This window comes from Crotalus tigris, unplaced genomic scaffold (assembly GCF_016545835.1).
Source record: "Crotalus tigris isolate CLP2741 ecotype Arizona unplaced genomic scaffold, ASM1654583v1 scf7180000017744.3724543626:3957646, whole genome shotgun sequence".
Lineage (NCBI taxonomy): Eukaryota > Metazoa > Chordata > Lepidosauria > Squamata > Viperidae > Crotalus > Crotalus tigris.
In genome coordinates, this window is record NW_024096611.1 from 3793273 (window position 1) to 3816536 (window position 23264).

Genomic DNA, 23264 nt, shown 5'->3' on the forward strand with positions numbered 1-23264 from the left:
CCGGAACTCACACATGTCATACAACCCGCCTTGCCTACCCTATAAGGTTTACCTTTGTAGTTGAAAAAAAAACAACCCTTCGATTTTTAGTGTATCTAAAAGACTAGGATTTTATTCAAGGTAAGTTAATACTATTAATGTTACCATGCGCTGTGTGGCTTTAAATTACAAGAAGGTATTTTATTAATCTTTTGGGACATTTACCATGTCAGCTTTCTATGTGGAATGAAATTGGCCCAGTAAAACAAAATTTGGTTGCTTGCAAAAGATTGAATTATTTTTAAGAAGTTGTCAAACAAGGTGGAAAAATTTACATTTGGAGTTTAATATGGATATTGACTTGAAACAAATTAAAGTTGAAACTTTGTCAGTGAACAGATTACTTTTAATTTACCTTTAAGTTAAATCCAATTTAATAAATAGATCTGATTGAACCTCATATTGTAGGTCTATCTTTACATCTGACCAATACATAATTAATATATATTATTAATGCCTCCAAATCACAAGACATTGGCTTTATTCTTATTCTTCCCCTCTGCAGTTTGAATATAAAGTATAAAAGACTAAAAATAGATTTTCGGTGACATCCCAGCCATTGAACTACCCAAGGAACTGAAACAGCAAAGTTTCGCTGTCGGGCAAGCTTCCACACCAGCCGCCTTTCTTTCCTCTCACTTCGCCTCTTTTTAACCTCACACCCCAGCTTCTGTAAAGGAAGGCAAAAGGCTCACTCACCCTCTCGTGAAAGATGGCCTCCATGTTTATATGTCTCCTACCACCACCATCGGCTTCCACACCACATGATCCGACCCAGCCAATCAAGCCACGCTCTGGTTGTCATGGTCCGGCACCTCATGGCTCCTCCTAGAGGAGGCAGACAGCACCGGAGGGAACCCCACTCGCACCGTATTGCCAGCAGGGCATTTTCAAAAACAAACACGGATAGTGAAGGGAAACAGTAGGAAGAGAACTCTGGAAAATCCATCGAAAAAAGGTGCTGGAACTGCGTTCTGACAAAAAAAGCCCTGGGTTTGAAGCTAAGGAGAGGGGAGATTACTTTTTAAAGTAAACTTCTTATAATTGATTTTTCTAATACTGTAAATTAGTTTTAACAATACCAGAATATAAAATATTTCATTTTTACAGCTATTGAATTATTTATTGATTGATTTTTCTGAAATGAATTGATTGAGGTGCTATGGAGTATTTTTTTTAAAGAAATAACAATTAATTTTTGTTATTAGGGCTATTTAAATTCTTCAAAAGAGTTGTTCAGAATATATAGCTATTTTAACTATTTTAAATGTTAAGGAAGTTGGGTTTTTTCCCAAGCTCATACAGCTAACATTTTGCCTAGCAAAGCAACTACAATGAGGAGACAGACAGGAATAGCTTCTAAAGCTGCTGTAGGAGTCAGGAAAAAGATATAGCTGTGTTAACATTTTGAGAAATGTGCTTTGTATACCTTCCTTCCCAAGTGTTTCTAACATCTCTTTTGAAAGTTTTGCATTGCCATAATTGTCATCAAAACCCAATTAAAATAAGTATTTTTTTTCTTCAATATATTTCATTAATATGAAAGGCAGCATATAAATTATGTATGCCGCCCAAAGTCACTTATTGAGAAGGGTAGCTATAGAAATCAAATATTCAAAAACAATTTTGAACAGAGATATAGTATGTAGAAATAATTTACTGGTTTATAGTCTGAGCTTTGTGTTAACAAAAATTATGGTTCATGAGGGACAAATAGATTCTTTAATAATGAGATATTGCTGTTTTATCATTTTTTTGTATTGAGTGAAGAGCATGACTTTAGTATTCTCAAAGCCATTCCTTCTGTTTTATTATATTCATTACTGGCTTCCTTTTACCACAGTCGACACTGTATATACAGTTAGGTAATTAGAGAGATAAAGAGAGTGCTCTATAACAGTTTAACAAGCCATTTACTATTTAATATTTTAAATGTTATTCATTGCGTGAACATTCTAAAACTAATAATATATTATGTGTATAGCAACTATTCAAATAAATCCTGGATTAGTTAATATTAATAGCAAATTAATAGCTTGACTTTTACATTCAAATCAAATGAATTAAATTTTATTTGTTTTGCATCAGTACAATATTTCTATTTTAACTAGAAATAAAGATAATGTAATTTCAGAAATTCCATATCTAAATTCTATAATATTAGAAATTAGTATATAATTTCTTACGATACCTCTTGACACACTTCTGTTAAATATGCATTACTTATATAATCCTTTATAATGTTTTGCTAAAATATTTTTTACTTTTTAAGTTTTGTAATGATCTTACTTTTTTTCCTTTAGAATTTAATTCCTTCTCGACCTTCAATACAATTTCGAGGACTTCAAGGGGTATGTATTTTTTATTTAAAAAACCTTATCTAGCTACAGTTAAAGCAGATTATATTAAGTAATAAGCTACATCTGTTTTAAATTATGTATTGAATATGTTATGTATAAACATTGTATATTTGAAAATATTTCCTGTTTTATAATCTTACTGTAACCAAATGATAAGTACAGCATTTGATTTATTCATTTATTAGATTTATGTCTTAATTTTGTCAGACAGTAAACATAATGCTTCCTTTTCTCATTTACCTCCAAGAACTCTATAAGGTGGGTTCAGGTAAGAGTGTGTGACCCACCTAAAGTTAGACTAAAACTCAGAGACATCTGACTAATTTATTTATTCAACTGATTCATGGCAATTTCTTGTTCTTGTTATTTTGACAATTTTTAATTGATTTTGAATGAAAATAGTTTTGTAAGTTTGAAAATTGGGAGGCATAATGGCATTGAAAAAAATAAAATTAGTCAAAATTCCTGAAAGTTTTGCTATGTAATTATTTCTGATAATTGCTGGATATATCATTTAATACTGGCTTTTTACTATTTACTATTTACACTGGCTTATGCTACTTCTTTAAAGTATTTTTTATAATATATCAGTTGAAATATTGATCAGTTGGACTGTGAAGAAAACTGCCTGTCATGTTTCTCATGCTATTATCCATATGAACATTTTTATCAGCTATATTTATTTTTTGACAAATGTTTAAATATTTAGGAGAAAGAGGTCAGGCATTAAATAGGAAGCAACATGGACTCTAGTTATGTATGTAACCAAATTCTTCTTGCATTTATTTTTAATATAATATTGGCAGGGTTTTTTCCTACACTTTTCCCTCTCTGCCTAATATGAACTGAAGTAATACTTAACATAGAAGATAGACTGTGACCAAAATTATATGAGTTGCATGTAATAAGATGTTATAAAATGTTATAAAATAATAAAAGTTATAACCCATGAGTTAAATATAATAAAATGTGGCATGTAAGCATATTCATGTTAATAGGTGTCTATAAATATCAGGTGTATGCATATGATGGCTACCTGGTTATTTATTTGTTGTCTGTCTCTTAGCTATCAGTATTTTCTTAATTCTTTTGGGAAATATGGAGTAGAAAATTAGCTTTTTTCTATACGGATGAGATGCTTTGAATATTATAGCTATGATTACTAGAAGAAAATTTAATTAAATCAAAAGCAAAATAAAAAGCACATACATACATGAAAAATCCTGTATTCATGAATTTGCTTTTAATGATATCAATAACTAAATTTCACATGTATTTTATCCTCAAAACAGATCTGAGTTATTTATTGCTTGCATGAAAAACATTCAAACCATTTTGGGAATTTTTATGTACTGGCTTTTATAGCTGTATAGTGCTTTATATTAAGTTTCAAAATGGAAACAGCTGTGTTATTTCCCAATATCATGTGGCAATTAAAGAGGACAGTTTCGTGATTTGGGGAGAGGTGCAGCTGTTTTAAAAAGTTGTAGACCGTTCTTCTTATCAATTTTAAAACATATTTAAATTATTTTCAAGGAGTTACTTGGACTTTATAATTGGCTTGGACTTTATAATTAATTAGGCTCGTAGTAATAGTTATAATTATTATTATTATGAATAATAAGCCTCACAGTCAGTATTCTTATTGGATCTGTTATAGAGTAATTAATTTGTTTCAAGGATTGTGTTTAATATTACAGAAATAGCCTTTCATGCACCAGATTGGTCTGTTTGTAGCCCATTTTAATAGTTCCTGGTTCCAGAGTATGATTTTAGAAAACATTTTCTTATTATATAAAATGATGCAGATCTTTTTTTTTTTTTGTCTTGAATTAGGGAAAAAACATGAAACCTAGACTATTATGGGATAATGAACTATACTAAATTTCATAGCAATCATTATAGGCTGTTTGATTGTATATGTGATCCGCTTATTTAAAGTATAGTTTATTAAATTTTTAATGTACTTTGCACATGATGAAATTCTCATGATAATTAGATATTTATGGGGAGATGAAATTTGTCATGTTTCAAAGAAATAAGTATGAAGAAGGGGAAAAAGTCATCCCACACTGGTATACTAAACTATATACATTCAATACTGTAGGATCAAAATTGAATGGGACTACCCCTTATGGAGAGAAATGATATGAAGAAAACAGGCATGTAGAAAGATGTCTTTCACAGAGCTTTTTTTGTCATAGAACGCACGGAACAGCATTCTGGCACTTTTTTTCAATGGAATTTATGGAACTAAAAAAAGTTCAGTCAGACCTTCCAACTTCTTGTGGGAAAAAAAAGATCTCACAAGAAGTTGGAAGGTCTGAACTTTTTTTAGTCCCACAAACTCCACTTCCCTGTAGCAGAAGAGAAACACACCAGAGCTGGAAAGCAGGTTCGCAAAGAAATGCTTTTGGGAAGAGGGAGGAGCTGCGCCAGGAGGAGAAGTAGCAGAAAACGGGGCTGCCATTTCCAGAAGGAAGAAGGGAGACGTGGGGCAATGCAGGGTAGCAAGCAAGTGCTGTTCTCTTCTCTGCATCCCTGCGGAGAGCTGCTATGTTCTCCGTGAGACAGGTGACAAAGGATTGGCGGCGGGAGGCAGGGGAGGCATGTGCCACCCAGTCACGGCGCAAGCGGCCCCTGCACCCAGGCAGGTGATCTGCGGGGTGAAGGTTAAAACCCGTCCAGCGGCACACAGCTGCAGCGGAGCCATTCACTGTCACTCCCCCCGACTTCGAAATGGTGAAGGGGGACTGGGCCTACCCCGCCCATCCTATCCACCTTAGCATGGAAGTCCGGTTCAGGAGGGGAGTGAAAGGTTGCCGATCAAGGACTGGCCTGGCAGGGGGGGGGGCTGAGTTCTGGCACCTTTTTTCTTACAAAAAAACCACTGGTCTTTCATATAGAAAAAGTAGTTAAAATAATTTATTATTTCAATGGGGTATATTGTTAAAAATATATTGTTTAAAATAAAGTGAAAAATCTTTCTTTCTCCCCCCCTCCTTTTACATTATCTTTTGTCTAAAAGGCTGCAATAGATATAATTAGTGGTGGATTAATCACAATTAATTAAGCTAAGTACATTATTTCCCCTTTTCCCCTTCCTATCAAGTACTTTCACAATCAGTTGTTCTACCCAAATCAAAATATTGGGGGCAGAGTTCTGGAAAATCCTTTCAAGTAGAACAAATTGTGTTTCTGGATCTTTCAGCTCCAGATTTTCATAAATTGCCATAGGTTTGGAATTCACCCAAAACAGAACATGACCATAATTCTTATTCTAAACAATACCACTGTTAAGTGATGGGAAAGAGCAAAATGAAATCAAATATCAGGATAAGGGTGAGAAATATTTTATAGGCATGCTTAGTAAAATTCAAGATACTCTAATGTAAGTTCTAGACTACAAAAATCTTTGATTTTTCAGTAACCAAGTGATTTTCTCAAATTTCCAAGGTTGCTACTACTGTAGGAATAATATGGTTCATAATGTAAGGTCTATACTAACATGTTCAGATGTTATTTATATAATGATATTGATTGTAATCCATACTGATAATTCCTTAAAACATGACTTTTTGGTTAGCCACTTGTTAAAGCATTTTGGGGGAAATCTTTCTTTGCTCCTATTTATTTATTTAGCTTAAAGATATAATAACAACAACAACAACAACAACAACAATAAAGTTGGAAGGGACCTTGGAGGTCATCTAGTCCAGCCCCCTGCTCAGGCAGGAAAGCCTATACCATTTCAGACAAATGGCCGTCCAGTCTCTTCTTTAAAACTTCCAGTGTTGGAGCATTCACAGCTTCTGGAGGCAGGTGGTTCCACTGATTAATTGTTCTAACCGTTAGGAAATTTCTCCTTAGTTCTAAGTTGCTTCTCTCTTTAGTTAGTTTCCATCCACTGTACTTCTATCCCTATTTGTGAATTCAAGTTATTGTTTAACCAGAGTTGTACATTGGTCAGTCATCAAGTGTGCAGATCACATTACTCTTATCTTTTCTATAACCAGAAGATTCAGCAATAATTTGCTTGCAAAAATTAGACTACAAAATAATACTTATAATTTATAGCATCTTATTAGTTTAAAGACTTTTAAAATGTTACCTATTCAACATATTAAATTTCAGTTCTTTATTTTTATAAACAAGATCACACTGCAATTTCTCTGCTCTTGCTATATGGATTGTTGATGCTGGATTGCACTGTTGATATTCATGTACCAAATCTAGAACCATATTGTGCTGTCAATCATAATCATATGCAAATATGTTTAGTTTTATTGTCATTTCAGCTGTTCTTTTTTGTGTATAATAGAACAGTAAAGAGTATTATCTATAATTGCAACTAATGCTCTTCTGAGAACATTTCTTTATGGAAACCTTTGGAAAATATATTTATAGCAGATCATGTCTTTCTTTGTGTATGCAACACTCCCACCCCAAACATAGATTACTCATAGCTACTTATCTTAGGATCAGCAGGAGCAGTTTCTCAGACAGGCTTTTCTCAATATTACCTGAATATGCTAAAGATAGGAATTTTTCTTTTAGGTATATAAAGTGTGTTCTATATTATTGAGGAAAAGCCCCTCCTTATATAAATATGTATAGAAGCCAACTACATAGATTGGCAGTCATTTATTACTTGAATTCTAATAGTTCAACAAAACTTTCAGACACTGAATGCAGTAGGCTAGCTTAGGATGCAGATCAAGCTTATGAAACACATAGGTGTTGGTTACCTCAGCCTACTGCTTATCATTTGCCTTCTTTGAGACAACTATTTCACATAGGTTTCATAAACAGTGGTATCTTACACCATTCAGTTCTTGTCAAGTAAACCATGAAGTAATATACAGGCATGTTCTTCTGTCTCAGCAATATAATTGACTGATGGCTGCCAACTTATTCTTGGTTGATTCTTACTTTGACTAAGGGAATGGTTTTAGATTAGAAAAATTTGTTGGCCTCTCTGTGGAATAATTTATGCTGAAACGAAGAGCAATACATTTGGTATTTTTAAAAAATTCAGCATGATATTCTGGATATATTTTTTTAAGATTTTTGTGAGAGGCATTGCTTTCTGATACATATGCACATATTTAAAAGGATGGGTTATGGAGGGTGGTACAGGAGTAGCAGCTTTGGCTTGGATTCCCTGTATTGCTTAATATCTCCATAAATCAAATGTAAGAATTTATCCAGAGATCTGACATAAGATATTATATAATGTTATCAGCCAATTTCTCCTATGGGTATGGGTGTCTGTATTTGGGCATAATAATGTCTGGATGAGAAGTAAAATAAAAGGTTCTGGCAACAGTGCCTTATATTCTCGTCATCTCTCAAATTTTTGCATTACGTTACAAATAGGACTGATTTGTTATGGTATCTGATTATTATTTTTGGTCCATCAACAGAAGAGAAGGAAATATGCTGCAAACATGTCCTTATGAAAAAGCAGGCTCTAGGACTACTGTAATGTTTGGTATCTTCAGGGATAAGAGTCAACAAAATTGCTTGAATTATTTGTTCTAAGTTTTCTCAGTGGAAAAGGCAGCTTGCTTACAATATTTCTAAATGTAAAAATAATACTGTTAGAAGTTTTATACCCCCAAAGACAATTTGTTGAATTTAAATATTAAATGTTTGAATTAAATTCCATTTCTTTCTTAGGCTCAATGGATATGTCAATGGCAGACTAAAGTTTCATTTATTATATCAGAATCCTATTAGTCCTAATTGTAAATTAGTTGTAAATATAAAAAAGTATCTGCTTAGTTTCATAATTATAGCATTATAGATAAATATTTGTATTTGTTTGTGCTTCAGCTTGTAAAGATTCCCAAAACTGATGTCCCAAATGAAGTCCATACCTTTGATTTCTATCTGTCAAATGTTGGCAAAGATAATCCTCAGGGAAGCTTTGACTGTGTCCAGCAAACTGTTTCAAGGTAAAGGATTTACTAATGGGAATAAAAGTGAAATTGTTTTGTTTAAGTGTTGCTGGTGTCTGTAGCCTTGTTGCAATGAACAGTTGAAAAAGAATTCAACACAGCAAATATTAAGTGTAAACCCTAGTTCTAAAATTGTTGTAGTCTTTTGAAAAATAAAGAAATCATCTTATTTAGATCTCATTATGCTGTCTGTGGAAAGTGCCAGTTCTACCTCTGGTCCTCCTTTGTTGCGTACATATGACAAATGATATTGTCTACTTTGGAATTTCTTCCGTTTGTCACAGTACATACACTGCTGACATTCACAATGAGAAATAACTATTTTATTTCTCAGCCTTGTAGAAATGGATGAAATAATTATATGATCAAACGTATGTGTGGGTGTATGTTACATACATTAAATGTATACTTAAAAACATCTGGAAATTGAGAGAAAATGCTGTGGTTCTTAATTTTGATGGTATCAGACTACCTTTTTTTTGGAATCCAGGAATTTTTACTAAGATGAACAGAATCAGAACATTGATAATAAAAAAAATAGAAAGGAAGGAACAAATATATAAGCAATACAACAAAATTAAAAGCTAACACAGTAAGTTAGTTGGTTTACATAGCTTCAGGAAAAATGTAAAAGTTGTAAAATTCATATGTAGTATTTGTTTCTGAAAGATACTTTTATAGATGAAGGCATTATTTCTGTTAGATGAAACCCTTTGTTATATACCTAAAATGTATTTTAAAAGGAAGATTCATTGCATTTTGCTCATCTAATACTATTCCTATGCCTTTCAATACCTTTAATTCAAAGAAAGATGTACTAGACTACCTAACTTGATGCAGGAAGCAAAGTAAAAATATAGTTATTATATTAACACTAGAGTCCAAGATCTAATATTCAAAACTGAGATTTAACTTGAATAGGAGATTTAAAGGGAACATGATTAAATCTAAATCACCTTGTGACCGGAATCAGAAAAGATTAGAATGTAGGGGTAGAATGGGGATGAAAGTAAAGAATGATAGATCTTTATATCCTGCCAGATCACTTCAGGGATTTCACAGAAATACATTCTTGAAATATTTCTTCTGCAGTTCTTCTAACAGAAAAATAACAGGTTGAGGAAAATATGTCTTGATAATTTCCATATAGTCCAAAACAACAGACAAATGCTGAAACAAATAAAAAAATGACCTATTCTTTTTTCCCAAAATACTGCTTAAATATAAACTCTTACTAAAGGTTAAAGTGTCTGCCCTCTTCTGACTGACTTTACTATCCTAAGTTGGGACCTTCTAGCCACAGCTAATCGGTAGAAATAATATATTATGAGCTAATTATGAAATTAATTCTGAAAAAAATTATGTATGTATTATCACTATTGAATAGGTTACAATAGTTGAGTTACAATCACAGTTGGGATCAGAATTTCAGTTGTAAGTTGTGACAGTCATAAGCTGAGGCACCCAGGTGACCAGACCCACTTTTACAACTGTTTTTTATAGTGGGCATTAAGAGAATCACACTGTTATAACTCTGAATCATGTGGTCATTAAGTAAATAATGCAGTCTTGCTAGTGCTAAAGCATTTTCCCAAATGGGCTTTTTTTAAACAACAAATTGCTGCAACCAATCATAAATGTGAGCCTGTTAACAAGTGCCTGAATCATGTGACTGGTGGAGGCATTTGACAACAGCTAGAGGCGTTTAAGGGCCATAAAGCACCATTTCTGAGACCATTGTAACTCTGAATAGTCATCAAATCAAGAAATACTAGTAGTTATAATTCAGTATGTATATGAAGAAATAGTCTATTAAGGAATGACAGTTAAAAACGAAAGAGCCAAAGAATTCCAAAGTAGTCACAAGTCCTAGGGTGGGTCAAATAAAGAGATTTGAGAGTTAATAAAGGATAAGTATAAAAGGTTTATCCTTTAGATCAGTGGTCCCCAACCTCTGGTCTGTGGACCAGTACCGGGCCGCAGCATGCCAGCAACCAGGCAGCACAAACAAGCAAAGCCCCATCCATGGGATGCAGGCAGCACACAAAACCACTCCCCCTCTGGTCCACGGAAAAACCTCTCTCCAAGAAACTGGTCCCTGGTGCCCAAAAGGTTGGGGACTTCTGCTTTTAGATTTAAATAGATTCGAGCAAGGTAGAGAATTGCACAAGAAAGGACATATCTAATCCAGAAAAAAAGCAGAAGAATCAAGTTGCGTCACTTTTTCTCTCTCTCCCCCATCTGCCTAAATGAATTCTAGTAGAAGATAAGGTGGTCTACTGTGAATCAAATTCAACTTTTAAGCATACACCCATGTAGATTTATTGGGAACAGTATAGAAATTGTTTACCATTATCAGGGTTTTTGTTTTATCTACCCTGGTATTTCTTGGTGATATTGCATCCGAGGATCAAACAACTTCACCTTCCTTAATTTTTACATGATCAGCAAGTTACTGTCATTTTTATGGTATTCTAACAGAATCTGAGACACAAGCAGCAGAGCAGTTCTCCTGCTCTAGGTTCCTTGATAAGGAGAGGTTTTGGAAGAAAATAAAATACCCCAAGAGAGCCTCTTGTATCATTGAAGCCTCCTCTTCTGCATTTGTTAGGCAAAGCTGCAATAATGTTTGAGGCTTAAGTAGTAAGCATAAGAAAATCTATCAAAACTTCAAATCATTTTCCAGTCTTTCTAAAATAATTCCCAGGCTTTTGATTTCCTTTAATGCAGGCATGTCAAACTGCCGGCCCGTGGGCCGGATGCGTCACACCAAAACCATGCCCACCCCGTTGCCAGCAATGGGGGAAAAGTCCCAATACATTGCGTGATGTCACGTGATGTTGAGAGTTTGACATGCCTGCTTTAATGCCTCACTATAATATGAAGATTTTATTATAACTAAAAATCTAGTTGACTTAATCTCCTTTGAACTAAAGCACTCTTTAAGCTTCACACTGCCATCTTTCAACAGTTATTTTGTACAGAAAATTACTTGACTTGAAGCAATATAAATATTGCTATTAGAGTATGGAGGATGTAAGTCATAAGCATCCTTTAAGGAAATTAGTATTTTTAAGATTGAAATGTAGAATTAGAAATATGAAATCAGTTCTTTAATCCAAAGCCAAAATAATCCTGAAATTTTACCAGCGCTCTGGAAAAGATCAGTCAAAAATAAATATCTGTGACAAGCATTTGTGAAAAAGGCTTATTTATTTATTTAAACATTATTAATTTACATTTTCTTTCTAAATGCTTGAGATGAAATACAGTTGCAAGTAGATTAAAAAATTAAAAAATAAGCCTTGAAGATAACAGTGAAAAGATAATAGCATAGATATACTTGTGTATTCGCCAATAGTTCAGTTAGTTTATTCTTAAGGACAAACAAAATAAAATACGTTCCAAAACAAAGTCTTAATTTTTCATCATAAAATATTGTGATTATTACTTAGTATTATGTCATTGAATAACATGATAGTTATTCATAATCAGTGTATGGTTCCTCCAGATTCAGAAAGGAATACCAGTTCCTTGATAGTCAACAACAGGAATAACTTTTTAAAAAGCCATATCCAAATGAAATTGGTTTCAGTAATATGGATTTGCTTTCACAAATATTTTATATTTCATTTCATTTAATATTGGTAGCAAATTACTTCATTTGATTTAATAGCTAATCAATTTCTAGTTAAAGCCATATAGACATTTTTAAACATTACTGAAATTTACAGATGTTCCTATATTATTGGCAAAAAGCAGAATAGTACCTTACAGTTGATAACTACCATTAAATGTATAGAAAGACATTGAATGTTATTGGGACAAAGTACAGTTCTAATTTAGGCAAGAAAAACCAAACGTACACATATAGTATAGGTGGTGCCTTGCTCAATAGTAGTAATTATGAGAGGGATCTTGGAGTTCTAGTGGACAATCACTTAGACATGAGCTAGCAGTGTGCTGCAGCTGCCAAAAAAGCCAACACAGTGCTAGGCTGCATTAACAGAGGGATAGAATCAAGATCATGTGAAGTATTAATACCACTTTACAATGCTTGGTAAGGCCACACTTGGAATACTACATCCAGTTTTGATCACCACGATGGAAAAAAGATGTTGAGACTCTAGAAAGAGTACAGAGAAGAGCAACAAAATGATTAGGGGACTGGAGGCTAAAACATATAAGGAATGGTTGCTGGAATTGGGTATGTATAGTTTAATGAAGAGAAGGATGAGGGGGGACATGATAGCAGTGTTCCAAAATTTCAGGGGCTGCCACAAAGAAGAGGGAGTCAAGCTATTCTCCAAAGCGCCTGAAAGCAGGACAAGAAGCAACAGATGGAAACTAATCAAGGAGAGAAGCAACCTAGAACTAAGGAGAAACTTCCTGATAGTTAGAACAATTATTCAGTGGAACAACCTGCCTCCAGAAGCGGTGAATGTTCCAATACTGGAAGTTTTTAAGAAGAGACTGGACAGCCATTTGTCTGAAATGGTATAGGGTTTCCTGCCTGAGCAGGGGGTTGGACTAGATGACCTCCAAGGTGCCTTCCAACTTTATTATTGTTGTTGTTGTTAATTCATTTTGCATGTTTGTTGCACATAAAATTGTTTTCTTCCTTATTACTTAGTACTGGATCATCACAGCTCAGTTGCCTAGGATTTATACAGGATAAAATTACTGTATGTGCAACAAATGATTCTTACCAAATGACCAGAGACCGTATGACCCAGGCAGAAGAAGAGTCTCGTAATCGAAGTACAAAAGTCATAAAACCAGGTGGACCATATGTAGGTATGACTGCATTTTTTTCATTTCTATGATTGCTTAAATTCTAATTATTGTGTCATTTAATACCCAAAATATTGTAATTTCTATAAAGTTGATTTTTTTGTCATTTTCTCTTTGCTCTTTTCAGTAATAGTTCCAGTAGTTTAACATGTTTCTTTTGTAAATCCAATGTAAGAAAGCTTTCTAGATCATTCTTCAGTTGTACTATTTGTGTGTCTCCTTTAATTATTTATTAAAATATTTTATTATTTTAATGATTATTAATAATTAATACTATTATTTAATATTAAATAAGTAATTATTAATAATTATTTACTTATCCAGTCATCAACTGGCTTCATTTGTAAAACCACTGTGCCATCTTTTCCATAAATCCATTGTGCCATCTTTTTCATAAATCCATAACATCTTTTTCAAAGTTACTTTTTAATCTGTCTTTTTTTTGAAGTCCAAATCCCCATTCAGATCAGCCTTATTCTCTGTTTTATCCAAAAAAGTCTGTTGTTCTTCTACATTATAGTATCAATTTTGTAAGTACTTTTTGAGTATACTATTTCTAAACAGTCTTTAATTTCTTCTATAGTCAAATAGTATTACTTGAATTGTAATTCCAACAAAGACTCTGACAATTCAAAGCCACTTTCAAATCGCTGATTGAAGCCACAGTCATCTGGTATTTTCTCTGAAAAACTTGAGTTTGTGATGGTTCACCTCTCTCCCATCACATAACTTTGTCTTACTGTTCTTCTGTAATAGGATAAAGATGAGGTGACAAGTTTTCAGCTCCCATAGTATGAATTATGCCAGTAATAGCGAACCTTTTAGAGACTGAGTGCCCAAAACCCTGTCCCGCCCCCCCCCGCTCTGCCCCCGTCCTGCCTGCTCCACCCCCACCCGGCCCACCCACAGGGCCATCCATGGCCCACCGCATATCGCCCAGGCATCCCAGCAGCGCCATGGCAGCCACGCCCTCTGCCCACACCCCGCAGCATCAACTGCGTGTAATGGGGCACAAGGGCGGAGTCTTGTCCCTGCTGCCCAGCTGCCATGTCATTGGCTGCGCTGCTCCATGCGGGCCGCCCTCGGGGGCAACTCTCTGGGAGGGCTGCTGGTGAGGGGGCCATGGGGGAGACAGGGCTGGGGTGATGGCACACGTGCCCACAGCGAGGGCTCTGAGTGCCACCTGTGGCACGCGTGCCATAGGTTTGCCACTACTGAACTATGCACACGCTCTATCACTTACTCTCTTCCCTCTCTTTTTGGCATATAAGCCGAAAAACTCACTAAAGAGAAAGTAAGAATATGGATTAGGGAAGAGGACACACTTTTTTTCCTGTCTCCCTGGTAATGGCAAATTCTGGTGAAAAGGGAATTAAAATGTGGTTTTTTTCAATTATTATATTTCAAGAATTGCGTTAAAACTTTCAGGGTAGGGTAGTGATTAAATGGCACTCTTTGTTCTGATTCTCAGTGTTTTGAGAATAGAAGACAATTGTGGATTGTCTTAAATAATTTCTAAGAAATTAGGGAACAGAAATTTGTGTCTCATTTTTCTTCAGCTAGCCATCTATTAGCTCATGCATTCTTAAATTACTATTTTTAAAGCGCTATTGAACTATTAGCCAATAAAAATAGTTTTTGATTGTTCCATTCAATTACATGTTGCTGTCATTGAAGAATATAATTTCACAATTCTGTTTGGTTGCTAGTTAGACATTATAGTGCTTGAAATTATCAGAGATGATTATTTCTGACTTGAGCAATGAGAGTCACGAAGTGAATTTATGATTTATATAAATTAAACATGTAAACTTCATAATTTCTAAATATAGTTAAACTCTATATTCCTACATTTGAGTTAATTTCTTTTTCAGTTTTGTTGGGAAATAAACTTCAGGTTTGTCTGAGGTATAAAGATATAAAAACAGTTTTATTTTTATTGCTTGTAGGTAAAAGAGTACAAATTCGAAAAGCACCACAAAGTATTCCAGATGCAGTTCCTCAAAGGAAAAGGTCTACCCCCATCAACCCTGCAAGTACAATACGAAAGACCCATACAAACAACAGTATTTCACAGCGGCCTTATAAGGATAGAATAATTCACTTATTGGCACTGAAGACTTACAAGAAACCAGAACTTCTTGCCCGCTTATTAAAAGATGGTGTTAGTCAAAAAGATAGGAATTCCCTTGCTGCTATTCTTCAGCAGGTAAAATTTTATTTACACTTCTGCTTTCTCCTTTGTTTTATAAATTATGATGGATTGGTTCAAAAATGGTATTTTGCTGAGATCAAAATGAGTTTGTGGTTTAATTTGGGCATATTGAAATTCAATTAATATAGCACTGAAGATTTGACATTGCAGGCATATTATATCTATATTTTGAACTATCTTGATTTGTTTTTTCTCTTTATCCCCTATTCTTCCTTTTTTACTCTGCTATTATTTGTATACCCTGAATTAAAGGATAGTGAATGCATTACAATAAGATAAATGGAATACAGAAAATTTCATTTTCCAATCTTTAACTGTCTAGTCTTTCATAATGATGTTTCATTTAATTTCCATCTAAAGGTTGTGGGTTTCTTTTTAAAAACCAAATTCACCAGGTTGTGATCAGAAAAAGTCTTTGGTAAAATCCTCACATAGAGCCTGAGTAACACGTTTTTTGGAAATCCATATCATATCTATTCTTGAGAATAATTGATATCTTCCTGAAAAATAACTATGTTTTCACATTCTTGTAATTGAATGTCCACCCTGACAAATCTACTATCTTGATCAGTTATTATTAATAACTATATCAGTTATGAGATTATTAATTATGATTTTAATTGGGGTAGAACAACTCTGTTGGGGTTTTTTGGTGTTACCGAAACTAATTTATCTCCCATATTCTTATAGATCAAGTATTTCGCATCTTTATTTCTAATATGTGTTCCTTTTAAGCAAATTATATCTTATTTTAATTTCTTCATGTAGAGGAATACATTTTTTTCCTTTTGTCAGGGGAATTTACCCCATTTATATTCTAAGTTAAATTCAAATTTAAAAAAAAATGGGTATGTATATTCTATGGTTAGATAAATCTCTGCTTGCACCACCAGGTTCTAAATTGTCTTTTTCATTATCTTGTACATCCTGTGCTTTTTTGTCAAATTTCATATCGATATTCTCTGTGTTTTCCTTTTGAGTCTCTTCCAAATCTACTTTAAATTCCTCAAAAAAAATCTCTGGTCCTTTGAACAGTATTAATGAAAATCTTTCTTGTTGAAAAGTAAAAGTTATCCCTTCTAATTTTTCCCAATGAAATGGGATAGTTTTCCACTTCAGTGTTTCAATTAAAAAAAATACTCTTTTCTTTTATGTAAAATTTGGATGGGAATTTTATTTAAGACGATTATCTCTTCATTGTCAATTTTAAGTTTTGAGATGGAATGTTGTTGAAAACATCTCTTATGTTGAAAACATCTCTTATCCTTTTCCTTATAAAGTGTATTAAAACATCTCTTGGCACACGTCTTATTGTAGCAAATGAATTGATTCGATACACTTTTTCAATTTATTCTTCAAAGTCATTCTCTTGTTAGTCTAACAGATCTGACAGAGCCTGAACCATCTTATTTCTGATATCCTCTGGAACCTCTGGAATAGCTCTAAATCTCTTTCTCCCAAACTACAATTAAAGCTAAATCATCCAATTCTCTTTCAAATTTCTGATTCCTGATTTATTTCTAGAATTTCTAATCTATCATTAGTTTGCTTTATTTCTCCTGATACTTGTTTCATTTTTTCAGACATTTGTTTTACAAAATTATCCATCTTGCCCATTTTTTCAAACTTTCTTTCAAATGATGAAAACTTAGTATCCAGTTTAAAGTCATGTGAATGAGGCAACATAGCTTCAGTTCTTCAAAAATTTAATTAAAATAGATTTAACTAGCATTTCCCTTTCTCCTTCAGCAGCTACTCAGTGGAGGATTTTCTGATATATCATACTTTACATGGTGCCATTCTAAAACAATCAGCAAATAAAAAGAAAATAAAGCCAGGAAAAAAGTAAAGTAATGTTATAATTATCAGCAGATGTCAGCCAATGTGTCTAAAACTAAATCAGTCCACAATGCACAGACTGAACTAATTATAATATTCCTAATCAAGGCCAATCCAGTCAGAATAGGACAAGAGGTACTATGGGAAGGCAAAGTCCACATAAAAAAAATTATTCACTTACTTACTTACTTATATTTCCTATTTCTATATCATCTGTCTCCCTCAGATTATGAATTATAAGTTTAAAACTACAGATTCACCAAAAACATAAAGTTTTATTTTTATAATAAAAGGAAAGCCTGATGTTTTTCCCATTATTAATTTTCTGATATCATTTTCGTTGCCCTGCTTCTTTGAGAGATTTTAACAAAGGTTAATTTAATACATCTCTAAGATGCAATAGTCCCAAAAAAGAAAACACACATAAAAAGAAATACTTATCCACTGAAAAGACTCTCTTTAACTGTCCAAGATTACAAATTCAAAAATAATCTAGAAATGTGTGCACCTCAAACTTGAACAACATGGTATTTCTCATCTCCCAAACATTCCACTCGCGAACTGTTTACTGGAACCTCTGTTTTTGCAATTCACTCACAAGGAGCAGCTGTCCAATGATCAAATGGATTAGATTCTAGCTCTCTCCTTGGTCCAGAGTGAGTAAAGAATCCCATGACAGTTTGCAGGAAGCACTGAAAGCTAAAGGACTGCTTCCACACTATGACAAGCTGAAATTGTTTAAGCCAGGGCTTTTCAACCAGTGGTACAGGTACCACCTGTGGCACATTGGCACCTGGCAGGTGGTACGCGACCATCCCAGAAAAGTAGCAGGGTAGGGGAATGAGCTGAACCGGTGGCAGCACCACACAAGCCTGAGCGAGAGATGGCTGGAGCTGCAGGGCTGTCAGGGCTCAGTGGAAGTGCCAGGATCAGCACCAGGCTCCAGCTGAGCCCTGAAGAAGCACTGATCAACTGGAAAGCAGCACTGATCCTGGCGCTTCTGCTGAGCCCGGAAGAAGCGCCGATCAGCTGGAATGTTGCAACATCTCCAGGGTCTTGTGATTTACATTCAGATGCTTGGCGACTGATTCATATTTATGATGGTCACAGTGCCCAGGGTCATGTGAAGTGACCAAAACCTGCTGCAACGACCCAGCAGACGGGGGGAATAAAAACCAAACACCCCCCACCCCACCCCCGCTGCCAATTCTCAACAGATATGCCTCACGACAATGAAAACCTCGGACAGGAGGAAGAGCGTGGCTGGGCGGGCAGGCAGGTGTTTTGCTTTGCTGTGGCTTGGGGGGCACTTTTTTCAGTGCCATTGTCACTTCAAACAGTCACTAAGCGAAGTGTTGTAAGTCGAGGACTACCTGCACTTTATGACTTTTTTTCCCTCTTTTTTTTGGGTCATCAAGTTTTTGACACCTTGCTAGGCGACTGGTGGTACTCGGATATTGCCATATCCAAAAGTGGTACAATGGGTGAAAAGGTTGAAAAGCCCTGGTTTAAGCCACCATGCCAGAAATCCAGGCTCACTTAATTCATAAGGCAGAGTCACTGTTGAGTTGCCTTCTTGTTTAAAATCTAAATCCAGCATTCATAGGAAAGATTTTAGTAATCCTCTCAGGTTAGGTAATTTTCCAGAAGTGTGATCTTGCAGTAGATCCACAATTAATAGAATGGCTTCTTTCTATTATTCTGTTAGTACTGGTTTTCTATGAAAAACATATTAAAACTATAGTAGTGGATTTTATGTTTCTTCTTTTTTTAAGAAATCTATGTTTCTGATGAACATGGTTTTAATAATTTACCAATTAAATATTTAATTATGGACCATAATAACCATAAAATTAATTTATTAAACTTCAAGATATTAAGTGTAATATTTCCAGATACTTCATCTTGCAGTTAATTTTAAGTGTTTGTATTTGTATCTCTAATTTGTAGGTAGCCAATCTGAATCCAAAGGACAACTCTTACACTTTGAAAGAATACGTTTATAAGGAAGTTCAAAAAGATTGGCCTGGATATAATGAAATAGATAGACAGTCACTTGAATTAATACTTTCTCGGTAAGTTCAAGCCTTTTCACATCCTGTGTTGATATCCAGAAAAATTAATTTACAATCTTGATTTAGTTTAGGGCATTTTGATTTTCTTCATAATACTGAATGTGGATAATCTTTACAGAAAACTACATTCATCTCAGAATGCCACCAGCACCAGTAACTTGGGATCTCCTTTGAGTACTGGCAAAGAGGTTGCATCTGCTTCCCCTTCTCAGGTATTTTCCTTGTCACTTTAATTCTATATAATGTAATAAGATAATACATGACAAAAGTTGATGGGTTGAGGAAGAAAACATCAGTTGGAGAAGATATATGCATGAGTGATGGAGACTTTATCTGAACTTAGGATCTTTTGTGTACAGTCCTGTTGCTTATATAGGTTTGATTGAAAGACCTGCAGCTAGCTAAAATAGGCAGCACTACAAAAGAAGCACAGTTTGGCTGTGCAGAAGGATATGTTATATTTCAAAGTATTAACATTTACATCTGTAAATCAATTTCACTGGATACTGACTGTAGTATTTCTCTTTTTGATATAATGATGAAAATTATTGTTTTGTAGCAGTACATGTTGAAGGAAACCTATTAAAATTCATCGAAATCAGTGCAATAGAAATAATACTAAGTTCCTTTAAATGTTAATTTTAAAAAGTAAAATGAAATTTCCAATGGCTATTTCGTATCTTAGAAGAACTGAATAAAATTTGCAAATATATTACTCCTGCTGAGGCTATAGCAATATTTCATAAGATTTTAAGTGTCACAACAAACATCATTTGCAAGATTTGGTAATCCCATAAGAATTTAACACATAGATAAGCATCCTCACCACAACATCTCTGAAGTATTCTTGCAGATGAATTTGGGCTATCAGTTTATATCCTGAGCTTGAGGGTACAAATCCTTCCAAAATGGCATTAATATAGTACATTTTTTAAAAAAGAAAAAAGTAGTCGGGATCCTTTCCAAAGGCTGATGGTTATGAGAATATAATAGGGAGAAATGAACCTACCCAAGAAATATATCATATTTCAGAAGGATTATGGTAGTTTATTCTTTGTTCCTTCTCTGTGTTGTATGCTTTTGTTTTTGACTATTTCTATGAAAATGAAGTGCCTCATAAAAGTATCCCTAAGCAAAATACATGGCAAATTTCTGAAGGACAGATTCAGAGACTGGAAATTTAAATGCAATGTTCGTAAAACTTCAGGAAATTTCTATATCAGCTGTTTATGAAGGAGCATCATGGCATATAACAGAAAGGCATATAAGAATGGAGGGCTTTGTCTCTTTGGTTTGCTGGTTTTACTGTCTTTTGTGCCTCCCCTGAAAAATAGGACTGAATTCTAGAATATAAAGCTGTTGGAAGCTCCTGCATTATCCTGAAATAATCCCTGTGCCTACTCATCTAAGGGCAACCAGTTTACTTAAGTTGCCATGTGCTTGCCATTGTTGTTTTTTTTTTAGGTTACCAATCCCACACCAAAGTATCTTGAAGTAGCATCAAGGCGCTTCTGAATTAATAAATAGCACACAGCCAGAGTGTGTATCCTTATCTTCTTGGGCACAGAGTCAATCTTTGTTTTTAAAATAAGATCAGCTTCGCAGTCAAGCGTGATGACTTTATACATGGTGTGAAGAGGGACTGAGGTTTGGTGCTGCATATCAGGAAGATGCCTTGGGCCAGCATTGTTATATGAATATGATAAATTAAGGCAAGCACCTGTATTGTAATTCCAAAAATTCAGCCCACAGGAAAAATAATATTAATAGAAACATTATTTATTCATTCATTATATCAGGGACCACTAGTGATTTCCAGTTAATATCCCAGTTTAGCAATCAACTATAAATGTCTAACTAATATTATTTCTAGTTATGCTTCATTTTTATCATTCTTTTTATTCCTCACCAGGGTAAAACAACCTAGTAATTGCAGGCTCTACAATTTAAATTGAATTTTTAATAAAGAGAAAACTAACCATCATATATATGATATTTTATTGCAGAAACGGCTTTTGGATTCTGACTTTATTGATCCATTAATGAATAAAAAACCAAGGATATCTCATCTTACTAATAGAGTTCAACCAACATTAAGTAGCCATTTGCCTACTTCTGGTGAAAAAAATGCTGAAACTTCTCAACCACCACCACCTCCTGCAGTTGCTGCAGCACCAACTGCTCCACCATTTGTTTCAACCTGTCTCCCTGTTTCAAATCCTCCCCAGACTGCAAGTTCTAACTCCAATTCCCCAAGCACTCCCGAAGGTCGGGGTACCCAGGATCTGCCTGTTGACACCTTAAGCCAGAATGGCAATATTTATGAGGACCAGCATCAAAAATACACTTCCAGGATTCCACTGGAAATCCCAGCGCCTTCTGAAAATCTGTCAGTGTGCCCAAAGTCTACAGATGAAAAACATTCATTACTCTACAAAAAGTCCAAAAAGAAATCAAAGAAGCATAAGGAGAAGGACCAAATAAAAGACCGTAACACTGGGAAGGAAGATGAGAAAATGAGAGACTGTGAAAGCCAAGAAATTACCAAATTGAAGAATTCCAGTCAGAAAATGAGTGAAGGTATATTGTTTTTGCATCTCATTTTGAACTGCGAGGGAGCTAAGACAGATTATTACATTAGCATTGCTATGTGAGAGCATTTTGCCAATATCTGTATTCAGGAAAGACTAGATATCGGTTGTTAATACCTCTGATCCCATTTGATTCCAGAATATAACCATTTCTGTTGCCGGGGTAGTGGTGGTAACAACTCATGAAGGCATCACTCATGTTGCGGTAATGACATAGGAATCTAATGTGTACTTCCTGAATTTGAGAGGCTAATTAGAACAAATTCCTGTGCAAACCTACATGAATGGAAATGTCATATTTGAACAAAGGTTATCTTTTTTTCCAGTTAATTATAAAATGCTGTTTAAAATCATTTAATCTTAATTGTTTTAAGTGGTTGCATTAAATCAGTCGCTCCCAACCTTTTCTATACCCTGCACCCCTAGAACGCTTCTGATATATTCTCGTACCCCTTACAAAAGCTCAAAATAAAGAATTATGCATATACACTATAATTTTGAAACTTCTAAATCCAAGTTTTTGCACACCCTGAAATATCGTCTTGCACCCCCAGGGGCACCCCTGGTTGGGAACCCCTGCATTAGATTATTTAACTAGTAAAGTAACCACTATAAATAATGGAATGATTTATAACCATCTTTTGAATTTAAATGTTCCATTCTATAAACAAATCACGTTTATTTGGTATTTAATGGGAAAGAATAGGAATACTTTTTAATATAATTTTTATTGAAGAAATTTTTAACAAGATAAAAACAATACAAGTATTGGGGGGGGAAGGAAAAAAAGAACAGTGAATGTAAGAAAAAAAATAGAAAAAGACGGAAAAAATAGAAAAGATTATAAAGAAGCAGCTTCCAAATATTTTAATAATAATTATAAGCGTATTTATAATTTACCCCTCTCTCTAAGGTTACATCATAATTTCTTTCTTGAAATAGACTACCCTTTCTAATTTTTAAACCCATAAATCGTAAGTTCATTTTTCTCTTTTTTTCAGCAAAATGTCCATAAGGGTTTCCAGTCACAGATAAATGTAGTTGTTGATCTAATGAAACAAGTTATTTTGCCATATCTACTAACTCTGTCATCTTCACCAACCATTCTTCCATTATGCATATTTAAGATTGTTTCAATGTTTGCTCATATAATTGTCTCGCCAGAACATAAAAGTAATTTTCCATGGCTCCTTTTCTAATTGATTATCCATTAGTTCCTTCAAGAACATTTCTGGTTTCAGTTGAATGTTAACCTTTGTAACAATATATGTATTTGAATCCAGAAATTTCTGATTTTTTTTACAAGTGCATTATGCATCATAAAATGACCCCTCATGTTGTCCATATTTTCAACATAAATTTGAAGTACCTTTATGCATTCTAGACAT

General features: G+C 34.3%; 1 protein-coding gene across 4 annotated transcripts in view; it reads left to right on the forward strand.

Annotated features, from left to right (window-relative positions):
* ELL2 (elongation factor for RNA polymerase II 2) overlaps positions 1–23264 on the forward strand; it is a 65430-nt gene that overhangs the window by 6900 nt on the left and 35266 nt on the right. For 2 of the 4 annotated variants that reach the window (XM_039340428.1, XM_039340427.1), the window contains exons 2-8: positions 2343–2390; positions 8238–8359; positions 12996–13159; positions 15106–15365; positions 19161–19285; positions 19404–19497; positions 21292–21865. In XM_039340428.1, coding sequence (XP_039196362.1) covers positions 2343–2390; positions 8238–8359; positions 12996–13159; positions 15106–15365; positions 19161–19285; positions 19404–19497; positions 21292–21865 — 1387 coding nt within the window. Of the gene's footprint in view, positions 1–783; positions 1069–2342; positions 2391–8237; positions 8360–12995; positions 13160–15105; positions 15366–19160; positions 19286–19403; positions 19498–21291; positions 21866–23264 lie in introns of those variants that run through there. The other 2 variants (XM_039340430.1, XM_039340429.1) reach the window with 2 other exon arrangements.